Below are 21,847 nucleotides of genomic sequence, written 5' to 3'. Positions count from 1 at the left end.
ATTCATGACGATATGCATATAACTGTTTTCACAAAATATTGCTAAACTTTAAAATTCAATGACTTTGTTATTTGTCGTCCGATTTTGATGCAATTTTCAGCATTTTGGTCTTTGAATTTTACTCTTTTTATTTAGGTATGAATGATTTCAGCCTCGACCATCCTAAAAGATCTGTTGATGTGGGGATATTGTTGTGGAGCGTCTGATCACTATAATAACAAAATGCCAATATTTGGAACAAATTGTGTATAACCATTCAGATACGCTATACATATAGTATGTTTTAATCCACACTGGAAACATGTTCTACTATAATATGTTTACAATGTTATGAATATATGCCAGTGGGAAGTTACTTTTTATTACCACCACAATATTTTAACTAAATTATTACTATCATTAACTAATTTTTCATGTTCTGGCCGATCTCACGCATTCATTGATTTATTTGTACATGTCTAGGGTCAACGGGGGCAGATGCCCCGGGGCGATACATTCCGGGGGAGGGGGGCTATAAGCGGAGTCGGGAGGGGGCTAAATGTGGAGTATATTAGGATGGGGGGGGGGGGGGCGGATAAGGAAGGGGAGATGGGAAATGATAATGAAAAAGAGAAATTGTGATCACATGAACACCTAAAGAAGCCAGAGACTTATGGGGTCCGTTATACTATTATGGTAACCTAGCTTTCCGGTCATATTTCTAAGGAATCCTCGATTTTGATTGGCTGCTTCAAGTGGATAGCATGGCAGTTACCAGTGGAAGGCGGAGTTACATAATTAAGGTAACATCCCATAAACCGTTTTGGATGGGGCGAAATTTATCGATTTCCCCGGGCGTTGAATTTCCCAGAAGTATGTTATTATTCCTAGATGCACATAATTATATCGCCATATTTTGTAACCTGTAAGCACCCATTCCATTTCTCTCTTTTGTTACCATATCTATTTTTCATGTATCTTTTGTCGATCGTATTCAGAATGAGAGTTATATGTTTATAAGTACTAAGTCTAAACTAGTTATTTTTTTAGTAATTTATTCATTGAGATATTGTAAGCTTGTATTTGTATTTCTGTGGATAAACATTGGATAGATGGGGAATCCTGTATTTCTGAAGTAAGCACATGAAGACTTCGCATGAAAGATATCCATTATCAGTGTCGAAGTTGGAATATTTTTTTATTCAACAAATGCCGGATTCCCTATTCTCGGCAGTTTATCCATCGGCTGATGTATCATTCTCTGTGAATACAATATATTAATATATTGTATACCTGTATATATATATATATAATTTTCGTCAAATATTGAGTGTCACTGTGTGTTGTCATGAAAAACGAGGATGGAAATATTATTAAAGCACGCGATGCGCACATCACAAGAAGATATATACTTTGTGTAACTTTCCAATTTTTACTTTGTCCTGTATTTTTTTCTTCTTTTGAAATTTAGAAATTTTCATTGTGCCTCTCTTCTCCCTTTTGTGCCGCCAATTGTGTTTTGTTGGAAATTTGATAAATTAATGTAATGAAATAAAATGAAATTGAGGGGAGGGGGCGCTATTTCACAGCTCCTGCATGCAACTATGGGTAATGACCTTCATGCAAAGACAATTGGGAGTTTTCCCAATCTCGACGGGGACAGATTCTACAACATAGAAAATCTATGAGAAAAAAAACCTTCATGACGTAAAAAGCGGTCTTTGTCGAAAATTTGTGAATCTGAACAGAAGTGCCATCCTGGACTCTCGACACTCGGACGATACTCTTGGCAATTTTTCGTCAGCTCTCGTCTGCTCTCCCAGCTCACCAAATTTCGACAGTCAACTAAGCTTTCCAATGTTAAAGGACAAGTCCACCCCAACAAAAACTTCATTCATTTGAATTCAAAGAAAAAAATCCAACAAGCATAACGCTGAAAATTTAACGAAAATGTAAAATAATAAAGTTATGACATTTAAAACTTTTGATTCATCATTTCACAAAACAGTTATATGCACATCTCGGTTGGTGTGCAAATGAGGGAACTGATGACATCACTCACTATTTTTTTTTTATTATATGAAATACGAAATAATCTAATTTTCTCCCCATTGTCCTGTGAAACAAAGTTTTATTTCTCACTGAACATGTGTAATTAGCATTGTTTAACATTTTACGGTTCAGTCAAGTTTGTCCTTATTGTCAAATCTGTAATAATTGAAATATTGATAATTCAGACTATAAAATACAAAAGAAATAGTGAGTGGGCGATATCATCGACTCTCTCATTTGCATGTAACTGACTCGTTCATATAACACTTTTGTGAAAAAAGGCGAAACTTTAAAAATGTCATAACTTTCTTATTTTACATCCGATTTTGATGAAATTTTCAGCATTATGCTTGTCTGAATTTTATCTATTGATTCAAATGAACATTTTTCTGAGGTGGACTTGACCTTTAAATGTGATTTGACGGGCATCATCGATAGATTTACTATGTTGTAGAATCCGTTCCCACTGCAATTGCGGAAACTTGCTGTTGATCCATCCTGCGGCGGCGAAGCGGTATTTCTTCTGAGGGCGGGAGAGGGCGCTATTTAAAATGACTCGCACGAGAGATTCATTTAGTTTTCGAGAGAAAAATGATTGGGGTAATATTGTTTGGTTAAAGGACCAACATTTCCCCCCCCCCCCCAAAAAAAAATATCCCGTCATTACTTTAAAAGGGTCATATAGAATGCATCCATCCCCACGCCGGCCGGCCCTCGTGGACTGAGTCTATAGGGCCTTTCCAATTCCCCCCACCCCTTCTTCACTTTCCCAATCCTTCACTAATAACGCCTGGGGGCGTTTCATAAAGTTGTTCGTAAGTTAAGAGCGACTTTAAGAACGACTGGTGAACCTTTCTTACGCGCTAACCCTTCGCGAATTCAATATTACCATTTATCACAAGAAAGGATCACCAGTCGTTCTTAAAGTCGCTCTTAACTTACGAACAGCTTTATGAAACACCCACCTGTTTCTATTAAGTCAAACATTACTTTTAACCCTATCGGCCGGGGTATTTTTGGAGTTCATAATGGTACAAAACTGTATAGTAATTTATTTCATGCAAATTGCTATTAAGCGATTATGGTAATTTATGCGTAATTAGTGTGCGAAATCATACTTTTCCCTCTAACTCCCTAAACAAAGCTCTAAATGGTCCAATGTTTGGTATTCCTAACAAGTGTACATGAAAAAATTGCGATATCAGATCAATTTCCTATCTATTTTATTGTTTTTATTGCAATTTCTTATGTATTTCTCGGTTTTTTACCTTTTGTTTTTCATTGTTTTCTTCAATGAAATTTGTTGAGAACTCTTCTGAGATCATAAGCAGCATAAAATAAATACATCTAAACCAGCAAAAATAAAAATAATCGTACATTTATTATTTTTGGTTGAAAACACAATTTGCATTGACTTTGTACACGAAATCACGTTTTTGAGCAATTTTTGGTCGACATGCAGTTACATAATGTTACGTAACTTCGGAAACGGCACCCAGGTGACGCAAAAATGGTCTCAAAAGTTGCGCAAGACTTGAAAGTAAAAAGTCAGCGAGCGGCGCGGTCAAAAAATTTCGCGCGACGAAAATATTGCGCGAATCGGTGAAGGGGGTGGGGGGCTCCGAGCGTCCCCCGGCCTTGATAGGGTTAACTCTATTCCACATGAACAGGAGAAGGCGTCTGGATTCATGCATTGTTTAATTTTAAATTGTATTATTAAAATAAAGAAATATCAAAAGGCTTATATACTGATTGTTAATGTAAAAATAGAGAATAATATATCATTGTCAAAATCATTCAACCATTTTCGATCAATGACCACTTGTATTTATATCATTACTTTTACTCAGACTTTGTTCAACACGTTGATCACTTTCCCACTTTCCATTCTCCCTCCTTTTTTTTAAAATAAAATCTTCCACTCAATAAATGAAAACACTGTACACGTAATTTGTGTAGTTTTCTACCAAAATATCACAAAACATCCCTTATTGCGTACTACATGCTTAGATAATTATATAGATGACATAAATATAAACTTGATAATTTTCTCGAAAATCACAATTTAATCACAACTATTGCTTCCAATGATTTGGTAAAGATTTTTTTAGATTATCAATCATACATGGCAAGTATTTCTTTAAAAACTCTCCACATGCATGGCAGGAAAAAGCGGGGAAAGTCCAGCCTCCACACACTGTTAGATTGATGATGCTTTTGATTTCAAGCCAACAGACTCAATTCACATTTTAATGTATTTATTTTAGCCGATGGTATAATGTACCTACTTTCCTTTCTCAGATTTTTTATCATATGAGATCCTCAAAATTTAATTTTATTTATAAAATTATCTTTCTTATAACCAGATCAGTTAATTCTAAATAAACTCAAGTAAACATTTATTTTCTTCCAATTGACATTTCATACATTTTCATTTTAAATACACAATCAATAGTATGACCTTATAAAGTATTATCTTACACACAAAATCGGTAATCAGTTCTTCTAAATTCATGAGGCAGAGAACACTAAAAAAATTCATTATGAAATAATAATAGAAGTGGGTAGATAGCATTATCAGCTCTCTACTGCATATTACAGAGGCGTGCAAAGAAACGTTTTAGCAAAATAATACACTATCTATTATAACTTACTGTTTTAGATTTTGAAGAAATTTTTATTCAGATTATAATTTTAGTCTGTTATCAATACCTCTTTAATGACTTCATAAATAGTTTGATGCTTTCTACTGAAATAAGCAATCAGGAATTAAAAATTAAGCTGTATTTGTCTTCATCTTTTTTTTTTTTTTTTTGGGGGGGGGGGGGAACATTATGAAAGGGCACAAATATCGAACTAGAACTATCACTTAAGGTGATTAATACCCCCGCCGTACGCCATTACCATGGCAACAGTTTCCAACACATGGAAAAAATGGGGAAAAAAACTCATCCATTGTTGCTTGAATGAAATCAGCTTAAACCTCACGCAAGCTTTTTTCGTATAGAAGTTGTAACCATGTGAGTATGACTTCATCATTCCAAAGTGTAATGATATTTGGAAACTTATAATGGATTGTTTTGTAAGAAACAAAAGGACATTTGACTTCTATAATCAGAAGAATATGGAGCCAAGCGGTCAAATGGATGAGACATTTTCCTTTGGCTTTGATCAAATTATAGGGCGTCAGTGCAATAGACAACTAACAGCCACAAATCACAAATATTATGCTTCCGAAATCTCTTGATAGTGATTCCGCACAGGAAACCCCATGGGGGTATCCCATGTGCCACAAGCAGCAAAAGCCCTTTTTGAACAACATTGCAGGTTTTGTTAGAGTTATCTTTTTAATATCATTAAAGTATTATGGTTAGTGAATGAGCAAAGTAAAACTCAATGTAATTTATACATAAAAAAATGACGATATAGTGAAGTTATAATGTACATTTGTTGCACAATAAATTTGCATAAAAATAATTACATGCATGCACGATAGAAATTAAAGACTAAAAAAATATAATTTTTTCAATATAAATGGCATAGTGAACAGGCAAGAAAGGATGTATGCATATTCATGACCCTAAAATGCATATTAATGAGGACCTACTTAATATGCATGAGATAGCAAACATGGCCCATTTGTGTCCTCCATTGATTCTTTGTGCAAGGCAGGCATCAATGAAAGGTTGTGTTTCCAGGTAAAATAGTAGACTACATTTCCCTGTAATAATTCTACAAGATCTTTAGCTATGGACATGAAAGAATGTCCAAATGCTAGTATTTCTATGTTTTTCCCTTTTTCCACTTTCCCTTCACGATCTATCTGCTCTCTGAATATCATCTTTCCATTTCAAACTTTTTTTTTACCACATTATCTTAATAAAATGATACTCGATATACAGAAAATTGAGTTTTCCTTCCTTCCCTCCCCTCCCTCCCTTCCTTTACCATTCTCCCATCCTTCTTTCTATCATTTTTTCTTCATTCTCTTCCTTTTTTTCTGTCCATTCTCATCCTGTTTGTCTCTTTACCTCATCCTCCATTCATTCTCACTCATTTAATATTCATCTAATAAACACACTAGAAATTTGACTTGTCCAAAGGACACAGATGCCCCCGCGTAACGCGATCAGAAATTCATTCAATATGATTAAGGTCAAGTCCACCCCAGCAAAATGTGGATTTGAATAAAAAGAGAAAAATCAAACTAGCATAACACTGAAAATTTCATCAAATAAATAAGTTATGGCATTATAAAATTTTGCTTATTTTTCACAAAACAGTGATATGCACAACTCAGTGACATGCAAAGGAGTCAGTTGATGATGTCGATCACTCAATATTTCTTTTGTTTTTTGTTTGAATTGTACAATATTTCATTTTTTACAGGTATGACCACAGGGAACGACTTGACTGAATCATATAGTATTAAACAATGCTAATATCACATGTTCAGGGAGGAATTGATCAGTTTCACTTGACGATGAGGAGAAAATTAGAATATTTCATAAAATAAAATACAAAAGTAATATTGAGTGGATGACATCATCAGTCTCCTAATTTGCATACCAACCAGGATGTGCAGATAAATGTTTTGTGAAATTAAGTGAAACTTTTAAAAATGTCATAACTTTCTTATTTTACATCCGATTTTAGGTCTAAATCTGAAACACGTGCACATGTTTATTCAGATATGCTCGTTGGATTTTTCTCTTTTTAATCAAACAATTTTTTGTTGGGGTGGACTCAAATATCGTGCAGAAACCAATATAATTGAGACCTTTGAACTAACTCTCATATTTAATGAGCTGTGACCTTTGACCTGCAGACTCCGAATTCGAACAAAGCCTGTATTTTGGTGTCATCTACCTACACACCAAAAGTTTAAAAAATCCATTGAAGTATTTTTTGAGTTATATTGCGCGGAAACAGAGTGGGATGTACGGAAGGACGGACAGAGGCAATGCTTAGTTCCCCTTCCGGACTTCGTCTGCGGGGGCATAAAAAGCCCCCCCCCCCCCCCCCGATATATGGCGAACTTGGTCACGCAACATTTAAAAAATTATATTAATTAGAATTCATTCACTTGAATGTAGACTCCAGAAAATACCAGATAATTGCACAAAGTCAAATACAAATGGACCCTTGTTACATCTAGAAACTTGCTTTCCTGATGCATAACAGGGGGCTCCTTTGGGTAGGAAAGAAAGTAAATGTAAACACATAAAACCAACCACAGGCCACATTTTTAGCGCACCTCCCGCAGGCCTGGGTAGTCTCGGGCTGAACTCTGACCAACTGTCCATAGACGTAAACACAAACCTTCCTCGAAACCATCTGAGCTCACATGTAGTAGTTTGCAGCATAAAATAGACCCCAGTTTTGTCTTTGGCAGTATAAATTTTAGTCAGAAAGAGGATTGTTGGGGTTATGAAGTGTAGGTACTATAATCAGATTCTTAAAGGAGAATTAAACCATTGGAACAAGATAGCTTGTGTGAAAACAGAAAAATAAAAGAAACAGATCAACAAAAGTTTGAGAAAAATCAGACAAATAATGAGAGAGTTATGAGCATTTGAATATTGCGATCACTATTGCTATGGAGATAGCAAATTGGCAATGCGACAAAGATGTGTGATGTCACTGATGAACAACTCTCCCTATTACTTTAGTATATATTTCACTTGAATTGCCTCTTTTATCACATCTATCCATAGATCATGTGTTCTTTCTACATGAGGGCATGTAATACATATTTTTTAAGAATACATAATGGATAAAGAGTTTGTATCATCATAAGAAAAAACAAAAAGAGACATTTTGAGGGTATTTTATAGTCCACCAAACGGAAAGTTGTTCATCAGTGACATCACACATCTTTGTCGCATCGCCAATGGGAGGATCTCCATAGCATTAGTGATTGCAATATTCAAATGCTCATAACTTTCTCATTATTTGTCCGATTTTTCTCAAACTTTCTTAGTTTCTTTATTCTTATTCTTTGATTTTTCTGTTTCTACACAAGCCTATTTGTTCCAAAGGTTTCATTCCCCTTTAAATACTAACCCAGATACAGTGTAGTCTACACTTTCTCTCGACCACTTTTGGGTGGGTTTGTTCCATCAGACCAAGCTGAAAGAGGTTTAAATTGAAACATACTGCGGGATTGACACAAATTTTTGTGACCAGTAAGGGGGAATACATGTGCTCTAATGTACATGTACCTCTTTTCCAGCCCAGGTCTGTGAAACTAATCCATCTAACTACTTTCAAGGTTACAACTGGTCTCAGTCGGGACTTGGGTAAGTGATTTTCTTTTAGATGTAACATGGGTCTTGTATAGAAAAGCACACACATGCAGCCTGTAACAAAGAAACACACACACACACACACACCCTCATGCACACTCCATTCAAAAATGCCATCACATCAAGCCTTGTGCAGTTCACATTTTCCCAGCAGAAAATTAAGATTGAAGTACAGCAATTGTGGTGGCATATATTGCATTCATGATTAATCAAATAGGCGAAACTAGAATTCAATAAAAAGATAAAGATATACACAAGTACATAAATTAATAAATAAATACATGTATATAAATACCGATATGAAAGTTCATAATACCAGGTGGTAGTTTCATTAAGTTGTTCATAAAGTAATGCACAACTGGAACATAATAATAATAATATAATATAGGGTATTTATATTGTGCACATATCCACCCTGTTAGGTGCTCAAGGCACTCCTATACCCAACTATTAAGACAGGCATTCAAAGCGCACACGGCTTTTTAAGGAATTACTTCCTACCGGTACCCATTTACCTCACCTGGGTCGAGTGCAGCACATTGTGGATCAGTTTCTTGCTGATGGAAATTACGCCATAGCTGGGATTCGAACCCACGACCCTCTGTTTCAAAGTCCGAAGACTAATCCACTTGGCCACAACGCTCCACATGTTGCTGGGTGATTAGTCAGCTACACAGGGATATAGAGTATCGTAGTGTGACGTCACGGTGTCATGACAACGAACTCACTGGTTTGCAGCTGCACGATCATCTATACACATTTGTATTTGCAAAATAGTGATGTGTTTTGTCCCTGATTGTTACCATCATTCTGGGAGTCCTAACACAGCACCATTACATAAAGTTGTTTGTATGTTAAGAGCGACTTTAAGACTGTCTGGTGATCCTTTCTTAAGGTGAATGGTATAATAAATGCTGCGTAATTTTGGAACCACGTACCCGGGGGTCACAATTTTGGTCTCAAAAGTTGCGCGAGACTTGAAAGTAAAAAGTCAGCGAGCGACGCGGTCAAAAAATTTTGCGCAGCGGATTTATTGCGAAAAATGTCGAGGGGGGGGCTGAATCAGCCCCCCCAGTCTTTTTAGGGTTAAAGATAAATCCCAGTTGTGGTAACGATATCAAAATGAGTTTGTACAGAATCCAATGAAATGACATTGAAGTGTCTGTTTGTATAAATGAAATAAATGTGCCAAAGGATTTGGGAAGAAATTGTGCAATTGCTGAGAAATTGGCAAATAAGCATGGGATTCGGGTCAAGTGTTCGACCGACATCAAAGCAATAATAATACACTGTCCCACATGTGCTTATCTGTGTTGGTGATCTTCAGTGTGGACATTTTTCAGCATAGATTTCAAGTTTTCACAAAGTTCAGTTTATGTAACTGTACCAGATCTAGATATACTGACAATTAAGCCTGGTTTTACAGACTTTCTCATGAAATCGGTGTTTACTGCAACTACATGTACTTTCTTTTATCTTTAAAGTTGCTCCTAATTTTACGAACAGCCTTATGTAACGGCCCCACAGCTTCATTTGTTTAGAACCAGGTTGCCATGACACCATGGCAACTGACGTCATCATTTTGGTACTCTATATCATATAGGTTAATAAGAAACGATCACAAGTCATGCATAAAGTCAATTGTAACTTTATACAAACAGCTTTATGAATTATACACCTCATCGTGTATAACAATGAAATATCTTATTGCACTTAAAAAGTATTCTTGTTTACATTCTACTGGGGAGGGGGTCAAGATTTTATCATTGCATTGTTTGTGATTGATATTTGGTCTGTGTGTGAAAACCATGTTGAACATGTATTTGGCCAGAAATGTAAATGATTAAATAATGGGAATCACAATAAAATATACTGCACGGTCATTATTGCATGCACAAGTCAATGCTGCCTGACTGCACCTACTACAAATCCCTTTTCAGGCCCACATAGGGACTTTGGGCTGTCCATATGTAATTCACCATCCCCAAATCAAGAAACCCTGCGGGTTACCCATTCCATTGCCATAGGAATCCAGTACTGTAGCTTAAATGTAATCATAACAATATCAAAGGATCTTTCAAATCCCACGATCTTTAATCAAAATGTCAGCCAGAGTCTGGCCTGCCAACTGAGGTCCTGCCAGACCCATTGCCCAGACATCTGAAAACTCAATGTACCATGATTTTACCATTTGTAATATCCCATGAACATTATAAAGGACTATCTCAATGACATTCTCAATGACATTCTCAAGGACATTCTCAAAGACATTCTCAACAACATTCTCAATGACATTGTTAAGGACATTTACAAGTTAAGTGGTTCAGCTTTTCCTCTGGGACTGGATATTGGGTAGGAAATGTAGAAGTTAAGGGACCCACTGGACCTGCTCTTTCATCCAGATAACCATATACATTGTACAATACCAAGCATTTCCCCAAAGACTCCATCCTTATCCATCCTTCTCCATTTGAATAATTATGTCTCTAAAATAGGGTCTGCATTGTGATAGCAGGCACAAATGGTCACCAAAGTCAAAGAGAATTTCAGAAGAAATCTGGTCCTTGGAAGACATAGTCCATTGTAGTGAAGGAATCGGAAAAGAGACAGTTCGGTCTATCCTCCACCTCCGCATGGACGCAGTGTATCGGCCATCGCCGCTGCCGAGCAAACTCTCCTCCAAACACTGCAGCCAGCTTGTCCAGACTTACCCGTAGATCTCTTTCGAACCTCGCCCCAAAGCTACCGATCTGCGTGTTCTCCCCAACAAAGAAGATGTGACTCACTAACCGCCGTACGTTGAGGAGGTCAAACTGGCTGAGGAGTTCTGTTACCATGGAAACAAGGTCAAGGCACCTGTACATGTACTCTGTTGCTAGAAGGACGAGGAAGTCTGAGCGCTTGCAAGAGTCGACACCCCGGAAGACGCATAGAATGCTAGAGGAGACATAACATTGAAAATTAGGCAAACTTTTTCAAAAAACTTGAATGTACAAATTGCAGTATATTTGGCTCATTTCTTATGATTATAGAATAAAAATACAAGTAGATTTGAACCTTAAAAGTGTTATATATTGGAAAGACTACGATGCCAATGAAGTCTACATTTGCTTCTGCCAAAGTCAAATCTCTTGGGTCCATAGAAGTCTGTCAGACTGGCAAAATTTGAATGATTGTTTTTTTGCACAATGAAATGATGCACTGAGTTTTTCAAGCGACTGGACTGAAGGGCAACTTAAAATGCAGAGTCTATTGTAAATGATGCAAATGATTATAAAGAGATTTCTAAAAGAAAAACATTGAAAGTGAGCATAGCATTAAAGGGGTATTCCAGGCCGAACATAATATGGTTTGAACAGACAAGAGTTCAGTAAAATTAGACACACATTACACTGAGATTTTGTCTAAATCAGACAAGGAATAATGAAGTTATGACATTCTAAAGACAAACTGTAGTCCCACATGCACACTTTTATGTTAGTAGATCTAGTGACTCGTATCATAGTACTTTTCATTAGTAAAGAAGGCGTATACACTTGACAATCTCCTTTGCTGGTATGATTGAAGACTAATATGCTCTTTACTTTTGATCAATTACAAATCATATTTTGTTTAAGCTGACTTTAGGGTCGCACTTAAACGCTGACGCGTACATGATATGCAACGCGCAATCTTATTAATTATCAGACCAATTCAGTAATACCTTTTTATACCACACGCAACTAGGTATTTAATGTAAGTGCAACTCTAATTCATATTTAAATCTTTATGAAACACCCCCCAGGGGCCGATTGCACGAAAGGGTCTTTCCAAGGACCGTCTTTCGTGTCGCCCATCTTTTATGATACGCTATAAGCGGGGGTGTTTCTTAAATTTATGATAAAGAATAAGATTTGTTAGCTTGCTTTTAATTCAAATTTTAAATAATTTCATGATATATCACATCATTTTATAAACAAATATTTTGTTTATTTTAATGGACGAATGAAATATGTTTGCAGATGATTTATTTAAAATGCGTTTCACATGGCGCATCATAAAAGATGGGCGACACGAAAGACGGTCCTTGCAAAGACCCTTTCGTGCAATCGGCCCCAGGTCTCTTTGGAGCATCTCTGGGCGAAATTACCCCGAGCCCTATGGATGTAGTTTGATCCCTGAATGGCAGTACAGGATTATCTTACCTCTCCTTGAGCTGTAGAGCAGTACCTGTGTGAAGGACACCAAGCTGGGAGTTGTAGGCATACTCTGAAGGGTTTTCTGGACGGACGGCTGCCATGAGGTCGCGAACGGGTGAGAGGGCAAGGGTCATGCGTTCTGGATTGGTGTTCAGCATTAGAGATGTGGCCTTAATCTTGTGCGGGAGAGAAGAGGGATGGATCTCAATAAATCTTCTGCTTACAGTGTGACGTGTATTAAATCAAAAGTATGTACATACATGTAGCACCCTAAACCGGGGAAATGAGAGATCTAAATCCCCTCTGAGAGGCTTGAAGCCTTGAAGATAAATGTAACTGTGTCTCAAGCTTGAAAGGTTCAATATTTATTTTGTTCCATCTGTTTAATACTCATTTAATTTCTCCATAAGAAAAAATGTGCTTCATGCTCAAGGATAGTGCTGGTCCCCCATGAGCCTATTTTGTTGACTTTGCCATAACGGTAATTAATGAGCTCGGCAGCCAACCAAAGGAATTAATTTCATGGCAATTACCATTTTCTTTATGAAATGTGGCCAAGGGCCATGTAACACAAATGGGTTTTTTTAATCACTATTATGAAATGGCCTATCAAGACCATCGTTGCATTGCAATTTGTTCAGTACGCAGACCGAGAACCAATCTAAATTGTTCTTACCAACTGGTGATTAATCTCTAACCTTTGTGTAACGAGGCCCTGGGGGCCGTCTCATAAAGCTGTACGTAAGTTAAGAGCGACTCTAAGAAGAACTGGTAAACCTTTTTTACGCGCTATGCTATCACCAATGAACATTTTAGTGTACACCATTTACCACGAGAAAGGATCACCAGACGTTCTTAAAGTTGCTCTTAACCTTACAAACAGCTTTATGAAACACCCACCAGGTCAGAATGTCAGAGTCAATATTGCACTGCACAATACAGAACTGCCATCTTTGACGTCAAATTTTCAATGAGAATTGACGTCTCCCTGGCTATCAAGACTTTGTACATGTACATGTAGCTCTGTCCTGCTCTATGTACATTTGTGCCCATACTGTGACATCACTCATTTGCGTCAATGAGAGACTGGTTGTCTATGGTGTACTCAACACCATGCATTACTCGGTGTTTCTCTTTCAGAGATTACAAAAATATTTCAAACACTTTAATTTCCCAGAATCTCACTTAAGATTTCCCTTGTGTTCAATTCCTATTCTTCTGTCTAATCATAATTCATTGTAAAGTTAAATATTTTCTGCCGTCTTGTACATGCATGTCTCAGGAAAATGTGGCTGACCAACAAGCCACTAACACTTACACATGGGGTAATGTAATTATTAAGAAAAAGCTGAACACGTTAATTGTCTGATAATCGTCACACCAAAAGTGAGTAATATATAATCTTCTGAAACAAAAATTTACATTTTGTTTTTCTAATAAGGCAAGCCTACTGTATATTATTTTAGCCATTAATGATTGGCATTCTTGAGGGTTGTTCGTATTAAAATTGGAATCACATTCTCTACTTAAATGTTAAAGAGAAATGCCAGTAGTTGCAGTAAACACTGATTTCATGAGAAAGTCTGTAAAACAAGGCTTAATTGTCAGTATATCCTCGAGGATCTAGATCTGGTACAGTTACATTAACTGAACATTGTGAAATCTTGAAATCTACGCTGAAAAATGTTCACACCGAAGATCCCCAACACAGATAAGCGGACGTGGGACAATGTATAATTATTGCTTAGAGCGTCGGGCCACACGCTCTACCCGAATCCTGTGCTTATTTGCTGATTTCTCAGCAATTACCCAATTTCTTCCAGAATCCTTTGGCACATGCGTTTTATTTATACAAACAGACACTTTGGTGGTCATTTCATTGGATTCTGTACTAACTCATTTTGATATCGTTACCAAAACTAGCATTCACCTTTAAAATTATAAATACTGTAGAGCATGAACACACTCTTGGACATAACTCTTACCTACCAGGCAAACAAATATTCTTTTTTTTCATTTTCAGGGGTTACTTTTCACAACCTACTGCTTTAATCAGCAATTTTGGTTAAGCTCTAACATTGCAGTAAGTGTAGATTTTCTGGGGCTCTTTTTTTATTTTCCATGGCTCTTTTGAGCATTTCGGGGGCGAAATCGCCCCGAGCCCCCGTGTATTTTTTCCGTTACCTACCCTACTGAGGTTGGGGTTCTTCACAACCAAGCTCAGGACTAGGTAATCTACCACATGTGAGAATCCTATGGGTTTGCATCTGACATGGTCTGAGCAAAGGATGCCATCGACGATGGGAGTGATCACTGTGTGATGGACGTAGCTCTCAATAACAAGGCAAGTCTCGGCTCTGGCACTGTCGCTGACGTGGTATGCTACATTGAACGGCAAGATGCTATGAGGAGAGGGAACAACAGTTACAGTTAAATTTTAGGTTGTCACTACTTACAATTGACTTTTAGGTTGTAAGGGTTCATAGCATACCATACCCATTGAAACTGTTTTATTACTTGTGAATAACTCCTGAAATATGGAAAAGTAATATATATTTTGCTTCTCTAGGCTATTTCTTGTTTGAACGATAAATGTATTTTCAAATGGCACATATGTTCAATGTGCAACTGAATATAACATACTGTTGTATTGAGTCATTAAGGTAAAATATTAAGTCAGTTACTGCCTTACCAAGTGTATCCCAGGAAACGAAAGAAGAGGTCCTGTACTATTTGCAAGTCTTTGGGATTTATGTCGATGGGCGTTCTGAGACACAAGGGCTCAGCTTCTTGAGAGAAGTCTCTCAGCAATCCTGGACGGAGTAACTCCTGCAAGCTGCACTTCAGCTCAAAGTTTTTTATTTCCGCAATCTTGCTGGCATCGGTAATGACACCTTTGGACGTTTGTGGAAGCCTTCTACGTACTTTCCATCCACTTCCCAGGAGGTTCAAAGAGCAGAACTGCAACGGCATCCCACACTCAAATCCCGAGATCTGTGAGAGGCATTTCTCGCGCATCTTCCGCCTCTTCCTCAGTAGCATGGCAATGCGATGGTTGTAGAAGGCTTTCTTCTCAGAATCACGAAAAGGCCAGAGATCTGCAAAGGCATCATCTGTCTGAGACACACCACCAAGCAGCATGTGCTCTGTTGTAGCATCCAAAAACTTTGTGTCGCACTCCTTCAGTTTACGCAAAGGAACCACCGAAGACAGTGCCGACCGCAAACGGATCTGCCAGGAGGACTCGGCCCTTCGCCACAGCTGGGTCGAGTCGAAGAAGGAAAAGGATGTGAGATTCTGAGCAATGTTGAAGGATTCTATTTCATCCTTAGGGTTCATCACAAACCATTGCTGTGAACATTCTCTATGCCTGAGACATGCCTGAAGACGATAGCAGAGGTTCTGGTACAAGAATGGAACAAGAGGCAGTGATTCTGCATGGTTCCTATACTTCTCCTTCAGACCAAACAACTTACACAGCTTGTTCCATTGAATCTTCCTGTAAAAAAACCGAAGAAAATTAATTTAAGGACAGACATTTTATAGAGTCTAATAACAAAAACAAAATCACATTTCCAGTAGAGGAGCACAACCAATATATGGGGCTCAAGGGAGACTGTCTCCCATGAGAAATTATCTCCAATATCACAGATTTTTGCTTAGAATTTGGGCATCCAATTTCAGAGATAGTCTCCAGTTTGGGAGACCATTTTCCTTCAACATTTGCTGCAAAAGGATTAGCTTGGCAGTAAATAAAAATGTGATTAGTGGATTCCCAATGAAAAATAACCCCTTTTCACTGTCTACTTTTGTTTTGATAAGGAATTCGTTGTCATCCACACACAAAAAAATGGGCTTTTGGCCTCGGTGAGACAAAATTTGGGGTGGAAAAAATTATGCTTCTGTTGGTGTTGTTTCTTCTGTTCTTTAGCAAAGCAAGTCTCCAATATGGGAGATTGCCTCCCATATTGGAGTCTCCCATATTGGCCGTGCACCTCTACTAACTTTCATCTTATAAGCTGATATGCTAAAATTCCAGTTTGTTTAGATCTCTAGATCTATCATGTAGCTTCTTAATCATCATGGAGTCCTCAACTCAAGACTATGCCTAGACCAAAAGCTTCGGTCTCTGTTATGTTGGTTGTTCAGCTGAACTCTGTTGGCTTCACTCACCAAATACAGAGACCAAAGTTGTAGCGCGATCTGTACAGGGGACTTAATGGCCATATGTTTATGTACTTAAGTCTTAAGATCGGATAAAACGGGGAAGTGAATTTGCGCGACAGCTGAGGTAAGTCACTGTTTTTGTCCCTTTTAATTTGATTTTTCTCTGTTTTTGGGCTATTAATGCCAAGAGGGAATATTAATTTGCATTTTGGTAGCGTTAATTTTCAAAATTTTTATTCATTAAAGACAAAAATTGAAAAGCCCTGATGGGGGGATTTTGCATTGCAAGTCCCCTAATGGTGGGTGCACGATAGCGAGCCGTCTGTGTACGAGGAGAAATAAAAAAAAAAATGTTAAAAAACTCCTCGAAACAGACAGCTGCCAGCTGTCTAGACTATGCTCTACCTCGATGTCAAGATTCTGTGACTGACGATAGAGTAGACCTTCATCCATATAATCGAGGTACATTAAGTTAAGTGCATAATTTATATTTTCCCCTTTTATTTTGAGCGCTATTGAGATGTCCGTCTATTTTTACAAGGACGAGTCCCGGGGAGCATTTCATGAAACGATTTGTCTGACGTTTTACTTTTCCGACAAGTCCTGTTTTAGTGTTTACATTAGTCCACTCATTCAATGAACAAGGTTATAATATAACCTTGTTCTCAGTTATATCTCCATGTGTGACAAAGTAAGGGTGGCAATGTTTGGCTTATTTTCTCTTTTTCTTTGGGGCAAATGCTTGATTTTTTACACTGACAGTTTCCATTAGACCTGTTAATTCATACTGCTTGGCTCTTATTTCAATTTGATTCTTTATATCATTTTTTCTTAATTAAAAATAGAGATCAAAAAATGAAAATTTTCTTGCCATATCACTTTCCACCAATAGAGGGCGTACACAAAAATATGCCAAAAATTCAAGTTTTTGAGCGCTCTGGCGAATACAAAAATTATTCCCACATTACTAATGATAAATAAATTAAAACTGTATGGAAATTAGTAATTTTGGTCACAAAAGTGATATTTTAATGATTTTTTAAAGTGTGTGCTCTATACAGCATTGGCATACCATAGTCCTACCTGTACATTCTCCACAGGCCAGATGGTAGCAGTGAACAAGTGCTTTAGTCAGTGTTTTATCTGACAGTTACAGTAACAATAGTACCTCTCAGCCAATCGGATTTAAGGAAAGTTGTCAGATCTGACAACTTGTCGGACAAAAATGTAAGTTAGACGAAATGACGCTCCCCTGGGCTCCCGGCCCGCTGAGCTCCGGGTTTAAGGTCCACCATATACACTCCGCCTTCACACAAAGTCGGGGATCCATACTAACTTAATGCAATGTTTCCGTACTTCATTAATACCACTACTACTTGCACTAGGGCCGATTACGTCTAGAATAAACTTACCAAACAGAATTAGACGAAAGGATTGCGTTGAGATATTTGCATGTCGACTGTAATTTTCCAAGCTCACTTAGAGAACAAAATGCTGCAACGTCCATCCAAATAGTTTGAATCTCTAGGCCGTCGAAACCCATTTTAATCGACAGTCGACAGAGACGCCATCCCTCTTCCGATGCAGCTCCAAGCTTGCGTTTATGCGTTCCCCATTATGTGCCCCCCCCCCTTTCGGCCCCGACCACCACGCGCCCGGGGGTGGGGCCAGATACCGGTATACTTCGTGCAAGTAAAGACCGTCGATCCACTTTGCTAATTCAATATATCATACATCACTTTTTTTTATTCTATTCAATAACTTTTGTGAACAAACCTGAAGTTAGGGTATTTCTTTTTCCCTCTAATTTTTTTTTCTTATATAGTCCCTTTGTTTTGCGCGTGCATGCAACATGCATAGCTCTGGGAAGCGAGGGTGCATGCTGCGGGGGCCTACATGCACCCCAAGATTTTTCCTTGGAGGTGCTGCTTACATTTTCCATAGGCATGCAGCACGATCAGCATATGCACCATGCACCCTTGTTAAAAAAAAATCCCATGCACCTAGCTCCAGGGTCCTGTATGAAAACTCAGTAGGATTACGTGAAAACACCGTTTGGAGTCGGACCGCAGTTCAGATTGCAAACTGCGGTGTTATACCCCATTTTTCGTTTGGATCTCCCAAATATCATTTCCAATTATCAGCCGCGCTTGGCAAGTTAATCCAGGGGTATATCTCCGCTGTCTCAATTTCACCCCCACAGGCCAGAGCGTTGAGCAATAAAGGACGAAAAGATAAACAACAGCTGTCCTATTACGTAAGACTAATTCTCTGCCTATAGTTCGGAATGAAATTATTGTATTCGATATCTATCACGTTTTCAAAGGCATATTGTATTTCGTAATCCAATGTTAGTCCATTTTCAATTTCGAACGAAGAAATCGACCTCGAAATAAGGTACCTTTTGATAGAATGAAAAGGAATGGAATCCACTGTTGTACCAGTAGCCTATATATACAGTAGGCTTATACTTCCCTATACCCTTGTCTATCATAGGGGCCGCAGATCCGTGTGGAGTTAGAGGGAGTTGATCACCCCCCCCCCCACCGTGCACAAAAAGATGTACAAATTATCGTCTGATTGCGATTTGGTTTTTTTCATGGTGCGGCCCCATTTCGCACGGCCGCCCTTGATGTTGAATCCTATATTATGTTTTCTATAGGCCTATAGGCCATTTAGGACTGATTTTAGCCCACATTATGAAAAATACGAGACATTTGACTTCCTCCTGCTCGTACGCACGGGCGTCCGTCGATATAACACATAATATTTTTATGAAAATATGCACCTTTTTTCTTAAAAGTTGATGGAGAGGGGGAAAAATTAATCGTATCAAGTCGGGGTATTCAGTAATGAGTACAGGAGAAACTATATTTCACTGATTTTTATGATTCATCCCATTTGATTAACTCATCTATTCGTGTTTTGGGGCTAATCTTTCCCTTACGCATTGCTTTTTGGCAGAAGTTCTATGGAAAATGCACCTTTTTTCACACAAACTTTGAGACACTCTGTATTCATTCCCCCATTGCTCGAGAATGAATGGGCAGTTAACGACGGGGTTAAAGATTTATTGAGGAACGGAATGTATATTTCATGAAAATGAAAGCCATTTCCCCATTGGATGTTATCTTCAATACGTGTTTTTTAGATGAAGTCAGTTATCGAATAGGCTCTCCTGGCATTTGAGGTCTCTATCGGTGACGTCACTCAGGATCGTCATGCCTGGACCATCGGCCAGGCAGGGGTCGCAATGGTATATGATTTATGCATAATGCACTCGATATATACAATAATCTTGTCCTCCCGTTCAAATGAATGTGAAACTCATATAATTTCCATCAGAGCATTCAACAGGAGTACTGTAGTACACATTTCTTTGTTATAAGTGAATTAAAGTCCCTCCAGTGAGTTTGCCTCACCCCTATTGTGAAAATGTATCACCCCTAAGTTGTAACACAGTCAGCTGTTTGCACTCAGGGTCACTCCGTGACCTGTGTGTGCGTTCAAGAGTTGTACACGATTTTCTGTAGGCAGAAATCTTTCATAATGTATAGCAACGAATGCCCTATATGCCAGTGAGGTCGTGATTTTAACGGCTTCACCAGAACTTGAGCACAAATTATGCAGCTATACAGGCTATTGCCCTACAATAAAATTAAAGCATTTCCCTTTTCAAGATCAATAGAGCAAAACTAAACTAGCAGATCGTTGTATGTGTGTGTGTGTGTGTATTTGAGTTTTGTCAGACGTGTATCAATCAGATATGATTATTTACGTCTGTGACGGACCTTTAAAGTCACCAACCGAAAGACGTGACCAGGGCTCGAACCTCGAACCTCTGCATCAATTTGTAACTTCCCCACAACAGCTTGGATTACAGGCGCACGCCACGCCCTGTTGTATACTTAGTTGGACATTTTCACAAAACAGTTATATGCACAACACAGTGATATGCAAACGAAAGAGCCGATGCTGTCACTAATACTTTTTATTTTTTTATTGTTTGACTTATACAATATTTGATTTTTTTTCTTTTTTACAAATTGAACCTTTGCATATATCAACGAGTCGTACATATGGCTTTTTATGTGAAAAATAAAAGAGGGCGTATTTCATCAAAATGCTGTGATGAATTGATTTGACTTCTACCATCCTTCTTTAAAATGGCATAGCCCCTATTTTCGAGGCACATTATAATTCGAGTACCCACCCCCTCGGGCTCCAGATAATATGATTTGAACAGAAAAACCAAAATCAGACAAAAGATCGGACAAAGAATAACAATTAAAACCCCATGTAGCAGTTTTTAAAGATTTGCATTAGTTCAGCGTTATAGTTCTGATGCCATGCACTTGTTGTATTTCATTATATATATTAAATTATGTTTATTCATTTTCTTACTCTAAGAACTTAGAAAAAAGTCGGATTGACAACTGATTTAATGCTGTAACTTATTGTAATAGGGAGACATATCCTGCACAAAAAATGAAATTATGATTTCATGTAATAACTTGGAGAGGGCTGTGAGATCAGCAGGTACACCCAAGGAATATTAATGCGATGTGCATAATATAAAACTGTAGTCACAAAGTAATGCTAAACGATTGAATTGAACGACTTTGATTTTGTGATCAGATCTTGAAGACATTTAAGGGTTTGCTCGGATTATTGTTTTCAGCTTGCAATGGAGTACCCCTATAAAGAGGAGCAACAGCAGCATATGTCTAGCTATGAGAGGTACACTGATTATTAAACGAGTATGGAAAAGCACAAAGTAACACATATTATATGTGCGAAATATTTCCTTATGGTCTAAATTTATAAGGAATACCACCCAAACAAATATCAGGACTATATGCACGATGGCGGTGACCCCCAAAAGGACCCCTCAAGTGCTTGATTACCATAAAATCACATTGCGATCGATGTTTCCTTACAGACAATGTACAAGATAGTGCATGGTTTGCTACCAGTGAGTATTCGTTAACAAATCGTTTTAAGTGATTGTAACTACATGCTAAGATCACCGTCTCTAAAAATCAAATTACCCTTAGTTAAAAGCAATTTTAAGAAAAGAAGTTTACAGTACAAGGGGGGGGGGAGAAGCTGGAACGCACTAATATAATGACTTAAAAGTAACTAGTTTCAACATATTTAGAT

General features: G+C 37.8%; 1 protein-coding gene and 1 non-coding gene across 2 annotated transcripts; both read right to left on the bottom strand.

Moving 5' to 3' along the window:
- Positions 1-5,210: 5,210 nt before the first annotated feature.
- Positions 5,211-5,344, bottom strand: LOC121414587. Its single transcript, XR_005969889.1, has one exon. It is a non-coding gene; the product is annotated as a U11 spliceosomal RNA (small nuclear RNA).
- Positions 5,345-9,735: 4,391 nt separating this feature from the next.
- Positions 9,736-18,284, bottom strand: LOC121414182. The gene is made up of 5 exons (XM_041607256.1): positions 18,097-18,284; positions 15,210-16,016; positions 14,706-14,919; positions 12,524-12,693; positions 9,736-11,276 (listed from the first exon to the last, which is right to left on the bottom strand). The coding sequence occupies exons 1-5, from the start codon at positions 18,225-18,227 to the stop codon at positions 10,886-10,888; spliced, it is 1,713 nt and encodes a 570-aa protein (XP_041463190.1). The 5' UTR covers positions 18,228-18,284; the 3' UTR covers positions 9,736-10,885.
- Between the last annotated feature and the right edge of the window lie 3,563 nt (positions 18,285-21,847).

Source organism: Lytechinus variegatus, chromosome 4 (genome assembly GCF_018143015.1).
Source record: "Lytechinus variegatus isolate NC3 chromosome 4, Lvar_3.0, whole genome shotgun sequence".
In the NCBI taxonomy this organism is placed as follows: domain Eukaryota; kingdom Metazoa; phylum Echinodermata; class Echinoidea; order Temnopleuroida; family Toxopneustidae; genus Lytechinus; species Lytechinus variegatus.
This window is presented reverse-complemented; position numbering and strand designations above follow the sequence as displayed.

Coding starts and splice junctions, on each gene's coding strand:
- LOC121414182 (XM_041607256.1), bottom strand. CDS start 18,227: ATGGGTTTCGACGGCCTAGAGATTCAAACTATTTGGATGGACGTTGCA. Junction 14,920..15,209: donor CGTTTCCTGGGATACACTTG/GTAAGGCAGTAA, acceptor CTCTCCTCATAG/CATCTTGCCGTTCAATGTAG. Junction 11,277..12,523: donor GCTCTACAGCTCAAGGAGAG/GTAAGATAATCC, acceptor TGTCTCCTCTAG/CATTCTATGCGTCTTCCGGG.